This window comes from Stenella coeruleoalba (assembly GCF_951394435.1).
Source record: "Stenella coeruleoalba genome assembly, chromosome: 2".
Classification (NCBI taxonomy): Eukaryota; Metazoa; Chordata; class Mammalia; order Artiodactyla; family Delphinidae; genus Stenella; species Stenella coeruleoalba.
The window spans coordinates 143478077-143503394 of record NC_137147.1 but is presented as its reverse complement, the minus strand read 5'-3'; the positions used below and the strand labels follow the sequence as shown (position 1 = coordinate 143503394).

General features: G+C 37.0%; 1 protein-coding gene across 15 annotated transcripts in view; it reads right to left on the bottom strand.

Moving 5' to 3' along the window:
* HERC1 (HECT and RLD domain containing E3 ubiquitin protein ligase family member 1) overlaps positions 1–25318 on the bottom strand; it is a 214636-nt gene that overhangs the window by 143323 nt on the left and 45995 nt on the right. For 14 of the 15 annotated variants that reach the window (XM_079914124.1, XM_079914122.1, XM_079914121.1 and 11 more), the window contains 9 exons: positions 21586–21681; positions 10888–11082; positions 9757–10068; positions 7241–7337; positions 6515–6658; positions 5291–5418; positions 3931–4075; positions 1965–2136; positions 299–433 (listed from right to left, as the gene is read on the bottom strand). In XM_079914124.1, coding sequence (XP_079770250.1) covers positions 299–433; positions 1965–2136; positions 3931–4075; positions 5291–5418; positions 6515–6658; positions 7241–7337; positions 9757–10068; positions 10888–11082; positions 21586–21681 — 1424 coding nt within the window. Of the gene's footprint in view, positions 1–298; positions 434–1964; positions 2137–3930; positions 4076–5290; positions 5419–6514; positions 6659–7240; positions 7338–9756; positions 10069–10887; positions 11083–21585; positions 21682–23145; positions 23215–25318 lie in introns of all 15 variants that reach the window. The other variant, XM_079914120.1, reaches the window with a different exon arrangement.

Below are 25318 nucleotides of genomic sequence, written 5' to 3'. Positions count from 1 at the left end.
TGAACTTCTGGAATATAAAAGAGCACATGCTATCTAGTTTGGATAACATTTTTTTCTCTTTAAAATTTTTCTCAAATTATGACTAACAGTAAGTCTAAAAACACGATTCATGACATTATGGATAAATTTTTCTAAAGGTTATTATCAGTAAGTACCTAAGTTTAGCTCTCTTTTTAGATTATAAAGAAGTTTCATATAATTGAGGGATAAAGTGAATAACTCAAAATTCAAAATGAGTAATTAATAGATGTGTGTGCACATGTGTGCACACACACAAATACACATATATATAACATACCTTGATGAAGGGAAAGGGAGCGGGGGAATCTCGCTGTTTATTTTATCACAGTATCTCTCAAGAAATGAACGAAGGTGCGAGAAGGTACTCTCTTCAAGATCTACACAATAAGGTCGGTGCCAGGCGACAACTTGTCTAGAAGGAAGCACATGAAAATCATGAAAAATCCTTAACATGAAATTTTCACACATGATCAAAAGCAAAACTTAAACCATCATTAAAGCGGAAAGATGTTAACAAGATATACAGAAGACCTTTCTGATTATAAAGGTGATAAAACCCTTCATTTAAAAACTGCAACTGAGGAAAACCAAGAATTTGCTATCTCTAGAATTCTTCAAGAAGAAAATACATAACCACTACTTATTTTGCAAGGTCTGGCTATTCATTCACCTTAAGTCAGAGGGCTGAGCCACATGATCTACTATAGACCCTTCTGGTTCTTAGGGCCTATAAGATGTACAGTTCATATTAAGAAAAATAGCCTGACTCTGTAAAGTGATATACTGAAATCTACTAAAAGAAAACCTCTTGAAAACTCTTGTGAAAAGTTTCAAGATCTTGGGAACCAATTTTCTACATATAAGGTGAGAAGTTGCAGATTTAATACTAACAGCAAATTATTTATATTCAATGTATTATATTTTCGGTTTTGTTTTGGAGGGTAATTACCTATAAATGTTTTAAATTGGTTAGAATGATATAATAAACCCCATCTGAATCAAAGGTCTAGAATACAAATATAATACATTCTAAGTTATTAATTAGCCCATATACATCTGAAAATAGCTGAAATAACCTCAAATTTCTTAAAATTCCATCTTCAAATATTGGCTAAAAATTACCTACCTGATTATCTAAATAAGATATGGTTATCACATTAGGAAAAAGCTAACTTTCTGCAAAAAGTAACTTCCTTTATTTGAAAGTATGGCCACTGCTTCTTTTCAAAAAAACAACCAGATAAAGGGCATGGAAGCTAATTAACTGTTAAAAAGCAATAAAGCCTAGTTCTGATTTTGATTATTTTAATTTAACTTCCTCTTGATACGTGGCCACAATATTTAAGATCAGTATCTGGAGACAGAGTAGGAATTCAAAATGTTTAAAAGACACTTAAATTAAGACAGTGTCTTAATATACGGTATAACTTCTTGCTTATGAAACATATCTAACCTCAACATTCAAATTGAAAGAAATCTAGATGGCATGTCTATGACAGTAAAAAAATCAATACTAGAAATAGTCAGAGGGTATTTTATGAACAAAGTACAATTATTTCTGCTTTTATTAGTGTTTCTGCTGTTAATAAAACACAAGAAAATTTTTTTTAAATAAATTTATTTATTTTAGTTTTGGCTGCTTTGGGTCTTCGTTGCTGCACGCAGGCTTTCTCTAGTTGCAGCGGACGGGCTTCTCATTGCAGTGGCTTCTCTTGTTGTGGAGCACGGGCTCTAGGCACGCGGGCTTCAGTAGCTGTGGCACGTGGGCTCTAGAGCTCAGGCTCAGTAGTTGTGGCGCACGGGCTTAGTTGCTCCGCGGCATGTGGGATCTTCCCAGACCAGGGCTTGAACCCGTGTCCCCTGCATTGGCAGGCGGATTCTTAACCACTGCGCCACCAGGGAAGCCCTAAAACACAAGAAATTTTAAACATGAGCACATTTACCTGTCCCTAGGAAGAGCAGTCCATGCCAGACTATGTGATGTTCCAGCGGAGATCTGTTGAATAGCTATGCCATCTAAGCCACTCACTTTCTTTGGTTTAGTAATAGGACCTGTGGAATTTCCTTGCCCACACTGCCCCATTGAGTTATTGCCCCAGGCATAAACTTCATTATCTAAAAACAAAACATAAAGAACAAAAGAAAAGCCAAATTTCAATGTAAAATATTTATGGAAGGTAATATTTAATACTATTTCTTTATTTTTTTTTGTAGGTGATACCTGTTTCATTTATTTAAAACCTACAATATGCATTTCAAACACACCATGTTTTCAGATCCATTAATTTAAAACAGAATTATCAAATTGTCACAATGTGCCAGGCCTTTAGTTAGAGTCAGAGATATGAAGTGGAACAGGGCATGGTCCATATTCTCCAGGAGCTCACAGCTTAGTGTGGAGACAACCAAGTGCACTAATAATCAGAGTACAGTATGTCCCAGGCTGTTCCAATCAGGCTGGATCCAGGAAAGCTTTCTGTAGGCCATGAGCCCTGAACTGAACTAGTTTTCTTATTCATTCATTTATTCATCCATCCATCTGCTCATCCATCCAACCAATCATTCATTCACTTATTTTTAACTGCAGTAAAATACGCATAACATAAAACACATTTTAATCATTTTTAAGTGCACAATTCAGAGACATTAAATCCATTCACAGTGCTGTGCAAGCATCACTACTATCCATCTCCAGAAACTTCTCATCATCCCAAGCAGAAACCCTGTACCCATTAAGCAGTTATTTCCCCATCCCCGCTTCCTCCCAGTGCCTGTTAACCTCTACTCTGCTCTGTCTCTATGAACTTGCCTACTCTAGATACCTCATGTAAGTGGAATCACATGATATTTGTTCTTTCATTTCACTCAGCGCAATGTCTTCAAGATTCATGCACGTTGTAGCACAGATCAGTATTTCATTCCTTTATAAGGCTGAATAATATTCCACTCTATGGATATACCCCCATTTTATTTATCCATTCGTCTTTTGGTGGAAACTTGAGTTGTTTCCACCCTCTGGTGAATAACACTGCTACGAACATTGGTGTACAATTATCTGTTTGAGTCTCTGTTTTCGGTTCTTTTTGGTATATACCCAGAGTGGAATTGCCAGTTCATATGGTAATTCTATTTGAACTGAACTTGGAAGGCTGAGAATGACTGAGCAGGAGGAAGCAAACAAACTCTGTGGATGAATGACAAGGGAGGTCATGCTTCTGTGAGATGACCCACCCATCACATAATCTCTCACTCCCCCTCCTCTCAAGGACCGTGCTGTGTGTCCTACCATGACGACAACCACCAAATTTGATTCCTGGTTTACCCAGAAGAGCAACACTATGGTATCCTTTATGATATGCACTTCTTTCCCATCACCTTCCCCAGTTCCACCCAGCCCAGAACAACCTAGGTCTTTCCATGGGTTGGTAAGTACTCCTCTGCCTACCTCACTGTGTTGTTTTGAAAGAACTTGAAAAGGAATAGATACATGTATATGTATAACTGAATCACTTTGCTGTATACCTGAAACTAACACAACATTGCAAATCAACCACAGTCCAATATAAATTAAAAATTAAAAAAATCATAGCCAACTTGGTATGTTAAAAATAGGGAGAGGGCTTCCCTGGTGGCGCAGTGGTTGAGAGTCCGCCTGCCGATGCAGGGGACATGGGTTTGTGCCCCAGCCCGGGAAGATCCCACATGCCATGGAGCAGCTAGGCCCGTGAGCCATGGCCGCTGAGTCTGCGCGTCCAGAGCCTGTGCTCCGCAATGGGAGAGGCCACAACAGTGAGAGGCCCGCATAAGGCAAAAAAAAGCAAAGAAAAATGGGGAGGAAAAAAAGGATGGTATGAACTTGAAAGTGCCTTTAAAACCTAATACTATTTCTTTAAAAACAAATGATCTTACCATGAGAAAGAGCCAAACAATGACTGTCTCCAATAGAAATATCAACTACTCTTGTGGCAGCCAGTTCTTCAATAAGCTTGGGTCTCAGTGCAGTAGCTTCTGAAGAACCACAACCTAGACAAGCACCACAGCCCCAAGCATAGACCTGAAACAAAGAGAAATACACTATACATAATATTCTGAGATGGTAGGTTAACAACTTACGTTGTTTAGAAATAAATATAATCTATTAAATAAGAGTGTGGTTTGATACTAAATAATAACTTTTTGTTGTTACAGAAACTTTCAGTTCAAAGTTGAAATCTTTGAATCTGTCTTATATAATCATTCAAAGTTGAATCTATCTTATATAATCATTCAAAGCAGAAGTTATTACCCCTCTCATAAAAAAGAAGCATGTGATTTTCAAGGAAGGTTTGTGATTTGCCAGTGGCTATACATCAAATAAGTGAGCATCTTTTGGCTTCAATTCATGGATTCCTACCACAAAACTCACAGTGAGAAAGATGTAAAAGGGAAGTTTTAAATTTTAAGACAGCAACCAGCATTGTAACAAATGACTAACGTAATTAAATACAAAATGATAAATAGTTTTGCGTTAGATCTTTCACGTCAAGGCATTCCGGTCTTTCAAAAATAATTAAATAATATGGTAATTTCAGCTTTGCTACTCATCTGCCATGTGAATGCCAGAAACATTTTTATACCACTGCCTGGCACATAATAGATTCCTACATGTGAAACAATGAGTGATCAGCTCACTTTTTCACTGTCATCGCTGATGGATTTAAGGAGCAAAATTATAGTCTATCACCATACCTGCACCCTCTCCATCACCAACAAACAAACAGAGGGAAGCCAAAATATGCATGTAGAAAATCACAAGTTTATAAAGGGATTATACAATTCTAAGTATCCTAAGACTGAGTAACCCTCTTTCAGAAACACCTAACTACCTAACCCTCTCAGATTATTTTCCATCTGGAAATGTTCTCCTTGCCCTCTCTTTTGATCACCTTCTTAGTTCATATCACTGGTTCCAGCAAGATCTATTCTCACTTTCCCCCACTATTCATGATTTTTAAAGGTTTAAACAGTGTTTAGTGCTAAAAGTTTTTTTAAAACCATCTTAATACAAAGAACATGGGGTTAACAGTAAGTTTATCTGGCTCACACACAGTCAGAAAATCTGGCTCCTTCTCAGATACTCAACTTCTTCAAACAGGAGAAAATATTTCATTTCAGTAGATTAACTTTAAAATGTATTTTTTAACTTCAAAATTTAAATACAATTATCACTTTTGAGTCATCTGGTCCTCTGAAATACTCTAAACCTTTTATGCTCATCCCTTAGTCCTACCTGCCCTGTTGATGTTAAAGCAAGTGAAGACTGACTTCCAGCACAAACTTTCCGAATGAACATTCCTTGTAAAGCTTCAATAACTTTAGGTTTATACACTCTGTTGGTATCACCATGGCCAAGTTTGCCTATAAAAACAAACATATTCAAGTTAAACAATATACTTGTTTCAAAGAAATGCTATTCTTTTCTTAGTATTAATGTTGATAAATATCATTAATATTTCCATCACTAACCTGACAGATTGTCCACATTTTAGAAAGCTCTAAGTTTCTAATAGCAGAGGATGTTAACAAATGAATCGTTTTATTACAAGAAAGAAACCAATAAACAACAGTTTTCTGAATTTTTATATCAAGCAATTAAAACCACTTTAAGAGAGATATGGAAAATTAATTTGCTGTCTTTCTCCCCTTTAATGGTCATACTTCTAACTTCAAATTTGCTGATATAATAAACAGGTCCTTATACAAGAATGTGTATGCATAAAATGATTTTAAATTTTTTTTAAAAGACTCAATAATTCACCAAATAGAGAACTTGGCAAATCACCAAAGAAGAAAAACAAATGGCCAACAACCTCACTAAGGACGAAATACAGATTAAATACCATTTTCACTAGTGAAACTATTTTTTAAATTATCTTAATTTTAATAGCCAGTATTGTTGAGGGATATGGGGAAATGAGCATTCTCGCATCACTGGTAGGAGTGACTGAAGTAGAAAAAGATTTAGTCATTCACTGTATTGTTTTTAATACTGAAAAAAATTGGAAACCATCTAGATATTCAACAATAATAAATTTCTTTGTAAGTTTTGCTACAATCATATGAAAGAATACTTTGCGCCACTGAAAAGAAAAATGTAGAGCCATGTTTCTTGACATAGAAAGATATTCATAAGATACTGTTAGATAAAAACAAACAAGTTATAAGACAGTAACTATGGTATATATAGGTCTGCTTTGGTTTTTTAAAACATCTATGTAGAAATATATGTACATATTTATATAAATGCATATATATTTACCTCCCAAAATTTTAACAATGCTTAGAGCAAATTTTTCTTAAATTTTTTAAGAAAAATTTATTTAAATTTTTAAAATTTCTGCTCACCTATATACATTTGAGTTTTTCTACAATAGCCTTGTATAACTGAAAAATAAATTTTTTTAAAAGTCAAGGAAAAAAGGCCAAAGCTATCAATAAATAATTTTTTACATACCATTGTCTCCTCCTCCGAAAGACCATACAGTTCTCCCATCTTTAGATAAAGCAATAGTATGTGAACTGCCACAAGAAACCTCTCCTACATTGCTAATGTCTTTTACTAACGTTGGAATGTTACGGCTATTACTGTCACCGTGACCTTGGATAAAACACACAAAACAACAAAGAAATAATGTTAGCTCTTTTTCTTTAGGCCATTACTTCACAGGTAGAATAAACATTACAAGTTATTAACAGAATTGAGGAATTTTTTAAGTGCAATTAAATATGCAAAACAGAATCATTTCTAATATCTTCTCATCTAATCTTCTAGGCTGCTCCCAACATGAGATACCCAGTCCCTTCACTGAATCAGTAGAACATTCTATTATGCTCCTCTCACAGCACTTATCTAATGCTGTCTAGTATCGTTAACGCTGACTTGTTTTCACTACCTCCTAGATAACACACTTCAGGATCACTTTAGGATGATATCTTTCTTATCCCTGAAATCCTATAGTGCCTGCTCAAAGTAGTAAATACTTGCTAGATTTAATTACACCTTAAATTTCAGCACCAGAATCTAGGTACTCTCTATATAAAATTATCTTCCTCTGAGCTTAAAACTAACAAAAATAAATGACAGTCTTTGGCCTATTAAATTTAGTCTCACCACTTCTCAGTAACCATCATCATTTCTATTTTTCTGTGATACTAACTTCAATTTTTAAAAAAATCTTACCTAATCTTCCAAAGTCTCCTTCACCCCATGTGTATAATTCACCATCCTCTGTGACAGCAGCACTATGTCTGTATCCAGCTGACACACAAACAACTACCTGTATTGCACACAAAGTGAATTTGATGAACACAAGATAGTAAAACATAGAGTTCACATTTGATCCTATACAGAGAGACTTCAGAGATACTGATATTCACAACTCATCCAGAAGTGCCATATACAGTTGTGGAGGTTTTGCCCAGGACAAGGCTGCCTGCATAAAGGATCAAGAAAGTGCTGAAATACAGCCTAACCTCTGTTGGCCAAGCCACAAACTCTGACTTCTACCCAGAGAGGACAACTTTTCTTAATTCACACAGAGACTGTAAAGGCTAGCAGCACTCTCTCGCCCACTCCTCCCTGCCCCAAATACATCAATCTAATCATCTGCAACAATACTATATCACCAATCAACTCTTTACTCAAAGAGTTGGATGGGGCTGAACACTCATGGAACAATGAAAAATTTTTAAATATAACATTAACACAAAACCTCCATTCCTGGCTAATCAAGAAAACTTCATTACATAATAGGGTTAACTCTCAAAAACATACTGACTATTACCAATGAAGAAAGATCTAAGATACAAGCTTATATCAATTAAACGCCTAATAGTATCTCTTTACCCTCAAATAGCTACACAGTTTATGGGCAGAATCAGGGAAATAAGGGTATATGGCAGCATAATTTGGGGATCACTTATACCTTTTAACACTGATCAAAATCACTAACTGCTGAAAAAAAGATAACAGAAAAAATATCCATACTAATAACTCCATATTTTTTAATCTCCAAAAATTAGAACTCACTTTAGAAAATTCAAACTTTAGATTCAATTAAAAATACTGAGTAGGGCTTCCCTGGGGGCGCAGTGGTTGAGAGTCCGCCTGCCAATGCAGGGGACACAGGTTCGTGCCCCAGTCCGGGAAGATCCTACATGCCGCGGAGCGGCTGGGCCTGAGAGCCATGGCCGCTGAGCCTGCACATCCGGAGCCTGTGCTCCGCAACGGGAGAGGCCACAACAGTGAGAGGCCCACGTACAGAAAAATAAATAAATAAATAAAATAAAAAATACTGAGCACCTACTACATTTTAAATAATATGCTAAGAACCTCTGAAATTTTTATCTGTAAATTACTAATTTACTTTTTGGGAATTTTTCCTTCATGATATTCATACTAAGTTATTTTTAACTGGCAATGTTTCCATTATAAAATGAAACACTAAAAGAATATAAATAAGGAATTCCCTGGAGGTTCAGTGGTTAGGACTCAGCGCTTTCATGGCAGTGGCTCGAGTTCACTGGGCCACCGCTATGGTCGTGCAAGCTGTGCGGTGCGGCCAAACAAAAAAATATATATATACACACACACACACACACACACATATATGTATGTGTGTGTGTGTGTGTGTGTGTATATATATATATATATATATATATGTATGTAAAGAAAATTTTAAACAATGTGAATTAAGAAAAAAGGTGCTAGAAAAACTAAAAAAATACAACTTTAAAGAGTATTTATCTGAAGTTCCTTACAGTCCCATATTCAACATCTTATCAAGGACCCCCTGATGTTAAGTGGAATGTTCCAAGGCTCACTGATGTCTAAGTTAAACATTGAAAGTTTATAATAAAGTAAAATTCATTTGAGAGCCAACTTTGTCAGACAAACTCCCATGAAAGAAGTGTCCCACTTTTAATTCTGGTATAAAATAAAATTTTAAGTTTAAAGACTTTTATATAAGAAAACATTCATAGAAAGAAAGGAATCTTAAAATGGAGGAACCCACAAAACTGCATATAATTTTAAGTTAGGAAAATGGCTTCATTTCTTTAAGAAAAGGTAAAATAGAAATAAAAAGAGGAGATCTAGCTTCAGTTTCTAATGGTACCATTTATTTGTGTGTGACCTTGGCCAAGTTACTTAACCACTTTAAATGTCTTATTTAAGTTTTTGTTAAAATGCCACCTACTCCAAGAGAACCCTCTGACCTCATTATCTAATATCACACCCAGTCAAAGTTAGTATCTATTACATTACTCAATTTTTTTACTATTATTTGAAATTATTTTGTGTTTGCTTACTTATCATCTCTAGCCCACAGATTAAAGCTCCATGAGAGTAAGAATCTTGTCTGTTTTGTTCACTGCCCTATGTCTAATGCCTAAAACACTGCCTGGCATTTGGAAGGTACTAAATAAATATTTGTTAAATGGATGATTCTCAGTTTCCTATCTGTGAAATGAAAATAATAACTACTTTAACAAGGCTGTTATAATAATTAAAATTAAATAATGTATGTGAAAGTGTGTTGTAAACCATCAAGCAGATATACAAAAGATAAGCCAAAAGGGTTAGGAGGGTGGGCTACTTCAGAAAGAATAAATCAAAATCTGAAAGATACTGTCAATTATAGCAATCATAGTACCAGTGCATCTAATTATTTTTAAATCCAAAAAGAAGGCACATACCTTTCCCTGCAGAGGGCCCTGAATAAGCTTGGGATATTTCTGTGTTGAACTATTTCCATGTCCCAGTTTCCCATAATCACCATCTCCCCAGCTGAAGACTTCTCCTTCTGTAGTGAAAGCTAAAGTATGACCATCAGATCCTTTAGAAGATGAGACCTTTTTAATGGACCTGTGAGGCTCAAATGTTAACTTTTTTAAAGTAGACTGATTATTAGAATCTCCAAGGCCCAGTCTCCCATAGCTGCCTTTACCACAAGCTCTGACAGAGCCATCCATAGAAATGACAAAAGTGCAGTATTGTCCAGCTTCAATCTATAAGCAAACAAACAGAATCACAGATATAAAATGCTTCTGCGAAAATCAAAGTATAATATTTAAGTTGATTTTACCAAAGAGGCTCAAAGGATATCTTTTAAAGCAGAATATGAATATCCATAGAGATTAAGAAGTAAACAGAAAATTAAGAAAACTGTTCATGGCCTATTCATGTTGACGTTACTGTTGAACTCAAATTAATGTATATTTTATCTTTTCAGATTATCTAACAGTCATGGTTCAATGAAATAACAAGGAAAAATGTTTAGCCTACTCTTATATAATTGGTGAAGGGCAGGAAGGAAAATTTTCCTGTAATTCCTTAGGGTCCATTATAACAAGAGCCATGTAATATATATTCTAAATTCATTTGAGAAAAACATATGTTTTAATGAAAATAATAAAACAGAAAGTTCCATTTTGCCTAAAAGTTAGCTACAAATGTAAAAAAAGTGATCATAATAAGAAAATGAAATGCCAATATGGCAAAGGGAAAATTTTAATTTTTACTTAGTCTTATTTACCATTTGTGTTGAATATAAGGGTAAGTCTGCTGCCATTCATAATTCTTCTTAAAACTCCAGATGCAAATTTAACTTTTTAAAACTTGGAAACACTATTAGGGAAATGAGGGACTTAAAATATTTTTTTCTATGAAAATGAAAAAACTGATGCAGTATAGTATAGAAACAATATAGGTAAGAAACAAGCAAGAACATTCACTCATTAAAACAAAAAACAAAAAAAAACCACTCTTAACATTATTTAAAGCAAACCCTGTCATGTACCAATTTGTAAGGTATGCAGAGAACTCACAGTCTGCGCATCAGAGAAACTAGGAGCCAGTTTGGGTTGTAATATTTTCTCCTGTGTGCCTTCTACCAACTGATGGCTGCTATTGCTCCCCCAAACATAAACCTCACAGGTTTCTGAAACAATAGGAGCATCACCAGTCTGAATGCTATCTGGGCTAGCACATGTTCTTGAGTAATCAGAAGCCATTCTGCAAACCTATTAAAATAAGAAACAGGCAATAAACAGTCAAGACATTCTTAGTACAGATATTTTTATAAATATTCTCTGAAATTATTGTTGACTTTCCTTCTTTGAAAACTATCTCAACTGCTCAAATAAACTAAGAGCAACACATCCAATCTTAAACACAGATGGCTAGACTATTTACTCCTGCAGAATAAATCACTAAAAGATACCAACAAAGGTGGCAAAAATGGGGAGGGGGAGACACACAATCAAGCCTTTATTAACTAAATATTTTATTAACGCATATAATAGCATTATAGAAGAACAAAGTAGGAAAAAACCTACCTTTGATAATCCCATCGCCTTAATACAATATATGCTATCTTTTTTTATATTTATCCTTCCAGAGTTTTGCATATACACGCTCTTTAACATAGTTATCACAGTGGATACATAAGTGACGATACAGAAGGGCCATGAAGAATTTTCTCTATGTCTACTTAATCTTCGTAATTGAACCAATAATATTCCATCTAATGTAAAAATCACAATTTGCTTAAGCATTTTCCTTTAAGAGGACACTGAGATTCTTTCTACTTATTTGTTATATGAGCCATTTTTAAGAATACAGTTGTGGCTACTTCATTGTTTTGTTTTGTTTTTTTCTGAAGGAAAATAATCAATGCTATTTGGCTGCAATGAAGTGTGTTCCCGGCTGGCTTCGTCGGGGGGGTTCCATTGATTCGCCCTGGGCACTGGCTCACTCCCTGCCACCTAGGCGGCCTCCTCCTCCTCCTCCTCCTCCTCCTCCTCCTGTTGCTAGATTTTTAATTACTTCACTTGGTAGAGAACCTCGGACATGGGACTACTATATGCAAAAAGTGACAACAATCTTCTGATTCCTGAAACATACTATACCAAATTGCTTTCAAAACTGGTGTTACAATATTATTTCATCACCAGCAATGTATAAAATGAGGGCGGTCTTAAAAACGATAAAGGTCCAAAGCAATTCAACACTCACACACATCTATACGTATCTGTATATGTATATAGATATAGATATATAAAAAATCATGGCTTATTTACCATTTGTGTTGAATATGATGGTAAAGTCTACTGCCATTCATAATGCTTTATAAAAATCCAGGCTTCTCCTCTCCTCCTCCCCTCTCCTCAAAACCCTGCCAAAAGCACAGGACCCAGGGTGGTCATCACAGTTGCCCTAACCAATGAATAGGGCTATGTGAGAGTACCAGTCTCACTGCACCCATACCAATAAGTATTATGCTCTAAATTTTTTTTGAAAAGTAAAGTGGGAAAAAAGAGGATGTATTCTTTTAACTTCACACTTCCTTATTTTCAACAGAACTGAAGTTTTTCCATCTATTTGCTTGTAACTAACTTCTGCTCATTTATTTATTAGGGTTTAATGGATTTTTTACTGACTTTGTATGAATCCCATACAATAAAGATATTATCTCTGACTACAGCTGTTGTCAATTTGTTGTCTGCCTTTTAGGGGTTGGTTTTGTTTTTGTTTTTCTCTGAATCAAGTAAAACAATAAAAGAAGAATCTTCAAAAGTCAATATATTATATTGCCAGACCATGAAATGGGAAGGGATAGAGTAATTTCAGTTAGAATCTTTAAATAGTACCCAAAACCATAGAATATATGTGTCAGACGAATAATTTTCAGTGAACATGATGAGAGTTTTGAGGACATACAAAATATGCATAAGTAAAGGCTGCCAGTCCCTAATAAGAGATCTAAAATTCTGCTGCTGACAAAAGGAGGATGATGGGCCCAAGTAGGTTAGAATTTTTTATCTAAAGATCTATTACAGTAGTCCCCCTTTATTCGTGGTTTCACTTTCTGTGGTTTCAGTTACTGGCAGTGAATCATCATCTGAAAATATTAAATGGAAAATTCCAGAAATAAACAATTCATAAGTTTTAAACTGCATACTGTTCTGAGTATCATCCCTTTGTCCAGCATAGCCACACTATATAAGCTAGCCACCGGCAGTCACTTAGTAGTCATCTGGTTATCAGCTCATCTGCCACAGTATCTCAGTGCTTGTGTTCAAGTAACCCTTATGTTACTTAAAAACGGCCCCTAAGTGCAAGAGTTGTGATGCTGGCAATCTGGATATTCTCCTACTGTACATAATTTATAAATTAAGCTTTATCATAGGTATGTATGTACAGAAATAACATGGTTTATATAGGGTTTGGTACTATTCATGGTTTCAGGCATCTACTGGGGGTCTTGGAATATATTCCCCATATTTAAGAAGGGACTACTGCTCTATAATAAGACTTAAAAAAATAATAGCCCTCCTTCCCTGACCCCCACGAAAAAGAGAGAAGAGAGGAGAAGGGGAGGGGAAGGGAAGGGAAGGGGAGAAGAGGGGAGGAGAGGAGAGGGGGAAGCAAAGGGAGGGGAGGAGAGGGGGTAAAAAAAATCTGTTCACAAGACTTAGAAATGTGTTTTTTTAAAAACAACTGGAGGAGGGGCTTCCCTGATGGCGCAGTGGTTAAGAATCCGCCTGCCAATGCAGGGGACACGGGTTCAAGCCCTGGTCCAGGAAGATCCCACATGCTGCGGAGCAACTAAGCCCACATGCCACAACTACTGAGCCTGTGCTCTAGAGCCCGCATGCCACAACTACTGAAGGCCGCGCACCTATAGCCTGTGCTCCGCAACAAGAGAAGCCATCATAATGAGAAGCACGCGCACCACAACGAAGAGTAGCCCATGCTTGCCACAACTAAAGAAAACCCATGCGCAGCAACAGAGACCCAATGCGGCCAAAAAAACCAAACAAACAAAAAAACAAACAAACAAAAAAAACAACTGGGGGGGGCACGTAGAATTCTGGAAAAGATGACAATAGCAGCAGCAATGTAGTTTTCTAAACATGGAATCATTACACAAAACCAATAGAAGGCTAAACTCCAAATTTGTACTTAATATTCACAATAAAACTAGACAGACATAGCTCCGGTAACTCCAAAATATAAGCAGGTGCAGACAAACCACTACCAAATACAGAATCTGCATGGGAATAATATCTGTGCAGGAGGAAGCCAAAGAGTGTCTGACAGACCTCAGAATAAGAAAACCCCAAAACAACCAATCAGGTACTCACCAGAAAGAACAGTGAGCCAATCTAAGAACAGCAGCTGCAACTGGGAAGAGTTTGCCCTCTCTGATAGCACGTAAGTACAAAGGTCCCATGATGAGAAGTTTGAAAAAAGCTAGAGCAGTCTAGCTCTTGTGAATTCTTGAAACTGAAAAGCCAGTACTCCCTTCCAGGACAGAGCCCTCATACTGAGCAGAAACTACTGGGAGTGGAATAAAAGTTGAGCAGAATGAGGACAACAGAAAGGAAAGAGAAAAAGTTAAGATAAAAGGTGGGGAGGGGAATACGCTTGAAACCACCATGTTTTGTCTAACGTTACACAAAAACAATAGAGAAAGGGAGTCTATGGATTTAGAAAAGCCATCTAGAATGCCATCCCGTTCTAAAAATTCAGGAAAACAAATTTTTCATAAAAATAAGCAACAGAAAAGTATGAAGGTCAAATTCCATATGAAGTTGTTATAAGGGGAAAAAAAGGAAAAGAGGCAGAATAACATCCGTACAATAAAAAAATGACAGATGAGAAATGCCCACAAAACAGATCAAACTGTAACCTATTTCAAAGCAAGGTAAAGGGATTAAGAAAATGAAACACAACTTGAAAGAAAAACACAAAACTGAAAGAGAAGCATTCAAAAATGAGGTGACAGACTCAAAAAAAGAATTAGAAATAAGAGAAAAAATCATTTCAGAAATGAGGGGTAAACTATAAGAAATCCAAGAGTAAATAAATACAGAAGATAATACCTTATGAGCAACAAAAGGGAAAAAGCTGTTCAGAAATAAAAAAAGAAATGAAAATTATATAAAAAGTATTCAAAAAAAAAGAATTATTCAAAAAAAGTGACAATTACTAAGTTAATTGTTAAAAATCCAACATACATCCGAGACTGAACCAGGAAGAAACAGAAAATATACAGACAAATCACAAGCACTGAAATTGAGACTGTGATTAAAAATCTTCCAACAAATAAAAGCCCAGGACCAGATGGCTTCACAGATGAATGCTATCAAACATTTAGAGAAGAGCTAACACTTATCCTTCCCAAACTCTTCCAAAATACAGCAGAGGGAGGAACACTCCCAAACTCATTCTATGAGGCCACCATCACCCTGATACCAAAACCAGACAAAGATGTCACAAAGAAAGAAAACTACAGGCCAACATCACTGATGAACATAGATGCAAAAATCCTCAACAAAATACTAGCAAACAGAATCCAACAGCACATTAAAATGATCATACACCATGATCAAGTGGGGTTTATTCCAGGAATGCAAGGATTCTTCAACATACGCAAATCAATCAATGTGATAAACCATATTAAATTGAAGGAGAAAAACCATATGATCATCTCAATAGATGCAGAGAAAGCTTTTGACAAAATATAACAGCCATTTATGATAAAAACCCTGCAGAAAGCAGGCATAGAGGGAACTTTCCTCAACATAATAAAGGCCATATATGACAAACCCACAGCCAACATCATCCTCAATGGTGAAAAACTGAAAGCATTTCCACTAAGATCAGGAACAAGACAAGGTTGCCCACTCTCACCACGCTTATTCAACATAGTTTTGGAAGTTTTAGCCACAGCAATCAGAGAAGAAAAGGAAATAGAAGGAATCCAAATCGGAAAAGAAGTAAAGCTGTCACTGTTTGCAGATGACATGAAACTATACATAGAGAATCCTAAAGATGCTACCTGAAAAATATTAGAGGTAATCAATGAATTTGGTAAAGTAGCAGGATACAAAAGTAATGCAGAGAAATCTCTTGCATTCCTATACACTAATGATGAAAACTCTGAAAGTGAAATTAAGGAAACACTCCCATTTACCACTGCAACAAAAAGAATAAAATACCTAGGAATAAACCTACCTAAGGAGACAAAAAACCTGTATGCAGACAGAAGACCTATAAGACACTGATGAAAGAAATTAAAGATGATACAAACAGATGGAGAGATATACCATGTTCTTGGATTGGAAGAATCAACATTGTGAAAATGACTATACTACCCAAAGCAATCTACAGATTCAATGCAATGCCTATCAAGCTACCAATGACATTTTTCACAGAATTACAACAAAAAATTTCACAATTTGTATGGAAACACAAAAGACCCCAAATAGCCAAAGCAATCTTGAGAAAGAAAAACGGAGCTGGAGGAATCAGGCTCCCGGACTTCAGACTATACTACAAAGCTACAGTAATCAAGACAGTATGGTACTGGCACAAAAACAGAAAGATAGATCAATGGAACAGGATAGAAAGCCCAGAGATTAATCCATGCACATATGGGCACCTTATCTTTGATAAGGAAGGCAAGAATATACAATGGAGAAAAGACAGCCTCTTCAGTAAGTGGTGCTGGGAAAACTGGAAAGCTACATGTAAAAGAATGAAATTAGAAAATAAAAATAAACTCAAAATGGATTAAAGACCTAAATGTAAGGTCAGACACGACAAAACTCTTAGAGGAAAACATAGGCAGAACACTCTATGACATATATCACAGCAAGATCTTTTTTGACCCACCTCCTACAGAAATGGAAATAAACACAAAACTAAACAAATGGGACCTAATGAAACGTAATAGCTTTTGCACAGCAAAGGAAACCATAAACAAGATGAAAAGACAACCCTCAGAATGGGAGAAAATATTTGCAAATGAAGCAACTGACAAAGGATTAATCTCCAAAATTTACAAGCAGCTCATGCAGCTCAATATCAAAAAAACAAACAACCCAATCCAAAAATGGGCAGAAGACCTAAATAGACATTTCTCCGACGAAGATATACAGATTGCCAACAAACACATGAAAGGATGCTCAACATCACTAATCATTAGAGAAATGCAAATCAAAACTACAGTGAGGTATCACCTCGCACCACTCAGAATGGCCATCATGAAAAAGTCTACAAACAATAAATGCTGGAGAGGGTGTGGAGAAAAGGGAACCCTCTTGCACTGTTGGTGGGAATGTAAATTGATACAGCCACTATGGAGAACAGTATGGAGGTTCCTTAAAAAACTAAAAATAGGGCTTCCCTGGTGGCACAGTGGTTGAGAGTCCACCTGCCGATGTAGGGGACATGGGTTCGTGCCCTGATCTGGCAAGATTCCACATGCCGCGTAGCGGCTGGACCCGTGAGCCATGGCCGCTGAGCCTGTGCGTCCGGAGCCTGTGCTCCACAACGGGAGAGGCCACAACAGTGAGAGGCCCGTGTACAGCCAAAAAAAAAAAAAAAAAAAAAAACTAAAACTAGACCTACCATACGACCCAGCAATCCCACTACTGGGCATATACCGTGAGAAAACCATAATTCAAAAAGAGTCATGTACCACAATGTTCATTGCAGCACTCTTCACAATACCCGGGACATGGAAGCAACCTAAGTGTCCACTGACAGATGAATGAATAAAGAAGATGTGGCACATATATACAATGGAATATTACTCAGCCATAAAAAGAAATGAAATTGAGTTATCTGTAGTAGGGTGGATGGACCTAGAGTCTGTCATACAGAGTGAAGTAAGTCAGAAAGAGAAAAATAAATCCCATATGCTTACATATATGGAATCTAAAAATAAAAAATGGTTCTGAAGAACAGAGTGGCAGGACAGGAATAAAGACGCAGACGTAGAGAATGGACTTGAGGACACAGGGAGGGGGAAGGGTAAGCTGGGACGAAGTGAGAGAGTAGCATGGACTTATATACACTACCAAATGTAAAATAGATAGCTAATGGGAAGTAGCCGCATAGCACAGGGAGATCAGCTCAGTGCTTTGTGACCACCTAGAGAGGTGGGATAGGGAAGGTGGGAGGGAGATGAAAGAGGGAGGAGATATGGGGATATGTGTATACGTATAGCTGATTCACTTTGTTATAAAGCAGAAACTAACATACCATTGTAAAGCAATTATACTCCATAAAGATGTTAAAAAAATAATCCAACATAAAAACAATAGTGGTCCTAGATGAGAACCAAATAAAAAGAGTAAAAATGATACTAAAAACAATAATTTAGGGAAACTTCTCTGAAATAAAAAAGATTTGAAACTACATATTAAAATCCTCACATCTCTGAGAACATCGACCCAGAATACATAACATCAAGATGTATTCTAGTAAAATTACTGCCAGAAGAAAATGAATGAATATACTTAAGAAGTAAAGAAAATGTGAGCCAAAGATTTAATCTTCTCAAAACTGACTTTCAAGTATAAAGTGCACAGCAATTAAAATGTAAGAACTAAGAGAATCTTTTTCGTGAGTATTTATTGAAGATTCTACTAGAGAATAAGCTTCAGACAAACAAAAAGAATAGAGAGCCACTGACAGAAACTGGCAGTGAGCATGAAATATGTAGTTACTTGTACAACTCATACTTAAAAAGGGTTAAAAGGCAGAGAGTAAATATGTTCTGAGTATGCAGATATAATACAACTACAAAAAATGGGGAAAGCATATGTAAAGAGTTAATATTTTTAGTAATCATACAGTGGTAGTGTTTGTCTTATTTTAGGATTGCTGTGTGTGTGTGTGTACTGTGTGATTAAAATAAATAATTACGGGATATTCTAATTCTATATCCCTGTATCCTTCAGAATCAGCATTCTTAGTTGGAAGGAAGGATATATAAATGTAATATAGAAAAGCAGAAATTCTATAGCCCTGATTTTGAAAGTATCAGTATCAACTCATGAGGTATATTAGCTTTAAATACGCATGCATGTGCGAACACACACACATTTCCTAGCTCTGGCTACTGTAAGACCCCAGAAAAATAATACCGACTTAGTAGTGATGAGCACCCTGATTGTGGTCCTGAAATAATATTTTCCACTTTTAAAAAAAGTGTTTATGGAGAAAGAGCTAGCTGGTTGCAGATCCAGATCAAGAAATGTATGAGTCCAGAAACAATTTGATGGGTCAGATAGCAAGGAAGCGATCAAAGATTATTAGGCCTATGTCAAAAGAGCTTGGGAACCACACTGAAAGAGACTACTACCCTGAAAGACTGTTGGCCAAAGATAAAACAATGTGAGCTTCACTACAGATAATAATTCAACAAAGTAAAATTTGAATCGGTTTAAATCTACAAGTTCATAACAATACTTTTCAAGTGAAACCAATTGGTCAAGTTTGGAGCATGACAGGAGATCAGTCCATTAAACTGGAAACTAGTAAATAAAAATCGGTGTTAAAAATTTTTTTAAAAATCAAGTGGAGAGAATCAAGCACTTATTCTGCTTTTCCTGTCTGAACTGTGGCAGGGTAACCAAACTGTCAATAAGGGAATCATCTCTTTATGAAAACATTCCAATTAATAAATGAAAGAGGAATGATATAATTAGAATATCACCATTTTGCAACCAAGCACCAATGAATTAATAGATCTGATCATTAAGAATCAAGGGCTACTAATACTACAAAAAGACAGACAACCAGATGGAAGATCACAACACCATGCTTAGCCTTGCCAAAGGGATCAAACCTGAAACTGATCAAGTCTCTAGATTCACCTGTCAGTATGCAGGAAATACATAGGAACTGCATTATGAGTAATCAATCAGCAAACTCCAGATGGTAGGAAATTATACAGCCTTAAAAGTCCAAGTTCCTGAACAAATACACTAAAGAAAAAGAAAAACAATGGAGGGGGAACCTATACATTAAGAGATTTAAAAGATATCTATAGGACTTCCCTGGTGGCGCAGTGGTTAAGAATCTGCCAGTCAATGCAGGGGACGTGGGTTCAAGGCCTGGTCCGGGCAGATCCCACATACTGCAGAGTAACTAAGCCCGTGATCCGCAACTACTGAGCCTGCGCTCTAAAGCCCACAAGCCACAACTACTGAGCCCATGTGCCACAGCTACTGAAGCCCATGCGCCTAGAGCCTGTGCTCCACAACAAAAGAAGCCACCACAATGAGAGCCCGTGCACCACAACGAAGAGTAGCCCCCCGCTCGCCGCAACTAGAGAAAGCCTGTGTGCCACAACGAAGACCCAACGCAGCCAAAAAAAAAGTTTTAATTAAAAATATATAAATACTAAAAAGATATATATAGATATATAGATTGTTTTAATAGGGAAGACTGAACTATAGTGTCTAGGGATGCACACAACTATAAAGAAATGCAACAAAGTGACTACTCTTGAAGTCAGGATAGTGGCTACTTACGGAAGGAGGAAAGGGATAATGAACCAGGACATGAAAGGGTTTCTCGGGTTGCTAGTAAAGTTTTATTTCTTTCCTGGGCACAGATTAAAAGGACATTTGTTTTAAAATAATTCATTAAGGCACACATTTGTATGTCTTTCTGTATCTGTTTTAATAATACATTTTTAAATTAAAAAATGCACATATGGGAGGGGGAAGGGTAAGCGGGGACGAAGTCAGAGAGTGGCATGGACATATATACACTACCAAATGTAAAATAGATAGCTAGTGGGAAGCAGCCACATAGCACAGGGAGATCAGCTCAGTGCTTTGTGACCACCTAAAGGGGTGGGATAGGGAGGGTGGGTGGGTGGAAGGGAGACGCAAGAGGGAGGGGTTATGGGGATATATGTACACGTATAGCTGATTCACTTTATTTTACAGCAGAAACTAACACAACAATGTAAAGCAATTATACTCCAATAATGATGTTTAAAAAAAATAATGCACATGATACAAAGTCCAAAATGAATAAAAGGGTATGCATTGAAAACTATGCCTCCTTCCCACACCTGATGCGAGACACCCCGGCTCCACTTTCTAGAGGCAACCAATCACGGATGCCACTTTCTTTTGCATCCTTTCCAGAGACTGAATGGATTTTTTTTTTTGCGGTACGCGGGCCTCTCAATGCTGCGGCCTCTCCCGTTGCGGAGCACAGGCTCCGGACGCGCAGGCTCAGCGGCCATGGCCCACGGGCCCAGCCGCTCCGCGGCATGTGGGATCTTCCCGGACCAGGGCACGAACCCACGTCCCCTGCATCGGCAGGCAGACTCTCAACCACTGCGCCACCAGGGAAGCCCTGAATGGATTATTTTTAAGGGATAAATACATGCTGTAGCATTTTAAGACAAAGTAATTTTTATTGATTGATTGATTTTTATTGGAATATAGTTGATTTACAATGTTGTGTTACTTTCAGGTGTACAGCAAAGTGAATCTGTTATACATATACATATATCCACTCATTTTGAGATTCTTTTCCCATATAGGCCATTACAGAGTACTGAGTAGAGTTCCTTGTGCTATACAGTACGTCCTTATTAGTTATCTATTTTATATCTAGTAGTATGTATATGTCAATCACAATCTTCTAGTTTATCCCTTGACAAAGTAATTTTTCACATAAAAGCCATGATTATTACGTACCTCTTCAAAAAGACATAAAGCTGCCTCATAGAGTGAGCACAAGCCATCGGATGTTCTGGGTGGTTCCCTCCACTGACTCCGATCAGCAGATGAACCCTATAATTAAGACATTGTGGGATACAGTTAGGGAAGGAGAGAGACATGTATTAAAATCACTTAAATAGTCTACAAAAACATCTGAGGAACTGTTTACATAATTATGTGCATTAAAATCAAATCCTAACATTAGGTCATGAAACCAATTTTATGTGTAAGTGTTATAAAAGACATGGCTATAGAGTGAAGCAGTAAATTAAGTACCAATCCCTCACTTATTACATTAGTGATTTGTTCTAAGTGTCACAAGGTTTGACCTAAAAATACTTAAGGAGGCAGAATTTTGCCTACTACACACTCTTTGGGTGGCCAATATCCAATAAATGGGGTCCCAGCAAATATTCTACTCCCCTGGGGCTGTCTTGTCCACTTGCTCCAAGAATACAGTAGAATGCAGCCAGCTTAAGTGATGATCCTTACCAGAGCAGCAGTAAGTCTGTTCCTCCCTTCTTAGTTTCAGCACAACAAAGGTCCCACAAGTCAGTTCATGTAGCTACCTGACTATATTAGCAACAAAATATCTTTTTCCTAGCACAGCTGAGGAATCATAGCTCCTCTCTGTGACTAACTGCCTACTCTCCACAATAGGGCCCCATGGCTATGACCAGAAATCATTCTTTCATTGAAAACTGATAAATCAGAGAGTGAACTTGACCTCCACTGTTCCCTCAAATTCCCATATCCTTAAATCTTTACATCACAAATGTCAAGTTCTTTCTCTGATTTATCCATCCTCTAGTTGTAAAATTTTCATCTGTGGCTTTATTTCAAAGACTATTATATTGTAAAAATATTTAGATTCTAGATGATCACCGGGCAAACATACCACAGAAAAGTATATCCTCTACCGTGGAACGGAGATTGGCCTAGATGCTCTGTACGATCCCATCCAACTCTAAGATTATATGATTTTATCAATTCAGACTATTTTAATTAACGTGGTTCCTAAGTAATGAACGAAATGAATATGTTGGCTATTTAATTTATTGCTGGGTCATCAGGTGCTAAGCTACTGCTACCAAATCAATTTTTCTTTTTTATTGCTTAGGTGGTGCTTCTCGAATTTTAATGTGGACATAAGTTATCTGGAAATTTTGTTAAAATGCAGATTCCAATTCAGTAAATATAGGTGGGGGCCTGAGATTCTGTATTTCTAACAAGTTCTCAGGTGATGCCAATGCTGCTGTCTGAGGCTCACACTTCAAGTAGTAAGGCTTTCGAGAGCCATTTGCAGGTCTTGGAGTCATATGAGAAGCTGAGTGTTCAAAATTATCTAGTTCCTAGACACACAAGGTGTGGCTATACCAGCAAATACTTTGAGGCACAGCCTCTCCAAATTCCATAATTAGCTGCGTAGCACTTCTGGGAGAAACACAACTGTAATCTGTGGCTCCGTTATTTAAAGGCCACCTCTACTGATCACCAAACCAAAAGCAGATAAGAAACAACAGCAGCTTGTCATACCTTTCTAGGAGCTGGCACCAGGCCGGTAATAATTCCTTTTTATGCCTTTCTACAGTATGAAGGAAAATGCTGAAAATAACATAAGGTTTTCAGTGAGAGATCTGAGTTTAAATCCATGTTCCATCACTTACTGGCAATGTGACTTAAGGGTAAGTTTGCTTATCCTTAGACAGGAATAATTCCTCTATTATTTAGGGCTGTTGGGAAGAATAACTGAAATTATGCATAAAACATGCTTAGCATAGTTCTTAATACATAGTACGAACTCAAAACTGGCATCAGTAATTATTATTTTGTATGATGTACATGGAGAAAGTAGAGAAAACACAGGGAGTCTTTAATAAACTCCTGCTAACTTTAAAAATACCAAACCAATTTTTTAAAAAATCCTTCAAACACTGTCTGCAGTGACTGTCACTGACTTCTGTTCTCCCCAAAAAGTCAATAGTTAAGGGTAAGACTAATCCAGCCCCAGTAAATTAGGATTAAAGATATCTTAAAAACCCACTCTGTATAGAATTCTTAATGTGTTTTGTAAATATACTGCACAATAGAAAAAGAGGCCTATACCTAGGCATTTTTAAAGAAATTACATTTTGGAAATGTGTAACTTCATACACTGCTAATATACCACAGGAAGTTCAAAGGTCCAAAGATAAATGGGAAATTAAAATAACATAAATGTGTGGTTTCACAGGTCTTCATTGAATTACCCTTCTCTTATTTACCTACCATCAAAAATAATGTAATACCTTTTCGTTTTTTTCACATCTGTCTTTTTAAGAAAATCAGACAAGAACATTAAGACTTGATGGAGTACATTTCCTTACATTCTTGCTATCTGATTCTACTCTGCTTAAAATTGCTTCAGTGACTCCCCACTGCCTACAGAATCAAGCTCAAAACCCCACAGCATGGGATACCTGGCCCTGCCCACATTGGCCGCCTCAGCTCATCCCATTCCAGCCCCAGCACCCAGGAGCCTACTCTCCCATACCTCAGTCACTTTCAGAATACTAATCCTCTCACCTGAAAACTTCTTCAGCTCCCTCACTCACACACCTCATGTCTGCAAGCAAACTCTTCTTACTTTTCAACTAAGCTTAGGCATCCTTCATTTTCTGCCCCTTCCCTTCTAGCCCTCCTCCTCCTGTATCTCATCACCACCTCCCTGTGCAGACCTCTACTACAGCCCAGCATCATTAATATGAAACGTCTGTGCATCTCTCTCTCCTTACACTGTGAGCTGGCTAACAGCATGGATGCTACAAAGCTTATTCATCATTTTAACCCATAGCCTAACAGTATCTGGCACACAGTAAACACCTAGTGGCATCAAAGGCCAAAGGTGTTTTTCTTGGTGTTTATTTTTTTAGAATTCAGGGATGTACAGTGACATTATTTCCCTACTCTTTATTTAAATGTAAGTTAATGAGTATCTTGCATGCTTGCACTCAAACAGAATTACTATGTGCATGGGTAGAGGAGGTTAAGAATCACACATGTAAATACAATTTAAGGATTGAACTCATTTTTGTTAGGCCTTCTACCAGGTACTCAATTGATGGTTATGTGTCTCTCCCTCTAACTTCTAGCTTGGGGATACCTTCTGTCCCAGCTGTTCTTGAGCAGAGAATCTTAAGACAGGGAAGATAAGGTCAGGATGGGATTCTTCCCCAGAATATATCCAGAATTCTGAGGAAAGCTATCCGGGGTACCCTCATCCCAAGAGAAAGCTACAATGTAGGGTATAGCCTAGGAGGGTAAAGAGGGAGGCGGAAGCCCCTTCTGCCTAGGTGTATTTGACATTTTGTCCAGAAATGAAAGAGGCCAAGTGGAGAGAAAATTGGAAATCCAGCAATAAAATAAGGTTATTATATTTTATATCTACTTTGAGGTAGGCCTTCATGGGAAAAAAAAAATAAGTCAATTTAACATAAACAGGGTAAAAGCTGCATACAGCTGTCAGAAAAAATGTGGGCTTTGCAGACAGACTATGGGTTGTAAGAATTAGTTAACACAGTGCCTGGCCCATCAGTGCTTAATCAGGAGTATACATAACACTTTCAGTTCTTTTGCCAAATAGATGTGTAAATTTAGGATAATTGCCACAGTTTCTTCATCCTTAAGATAAGGATAAATAATATCTACCTTACAGATTAACATGATAATT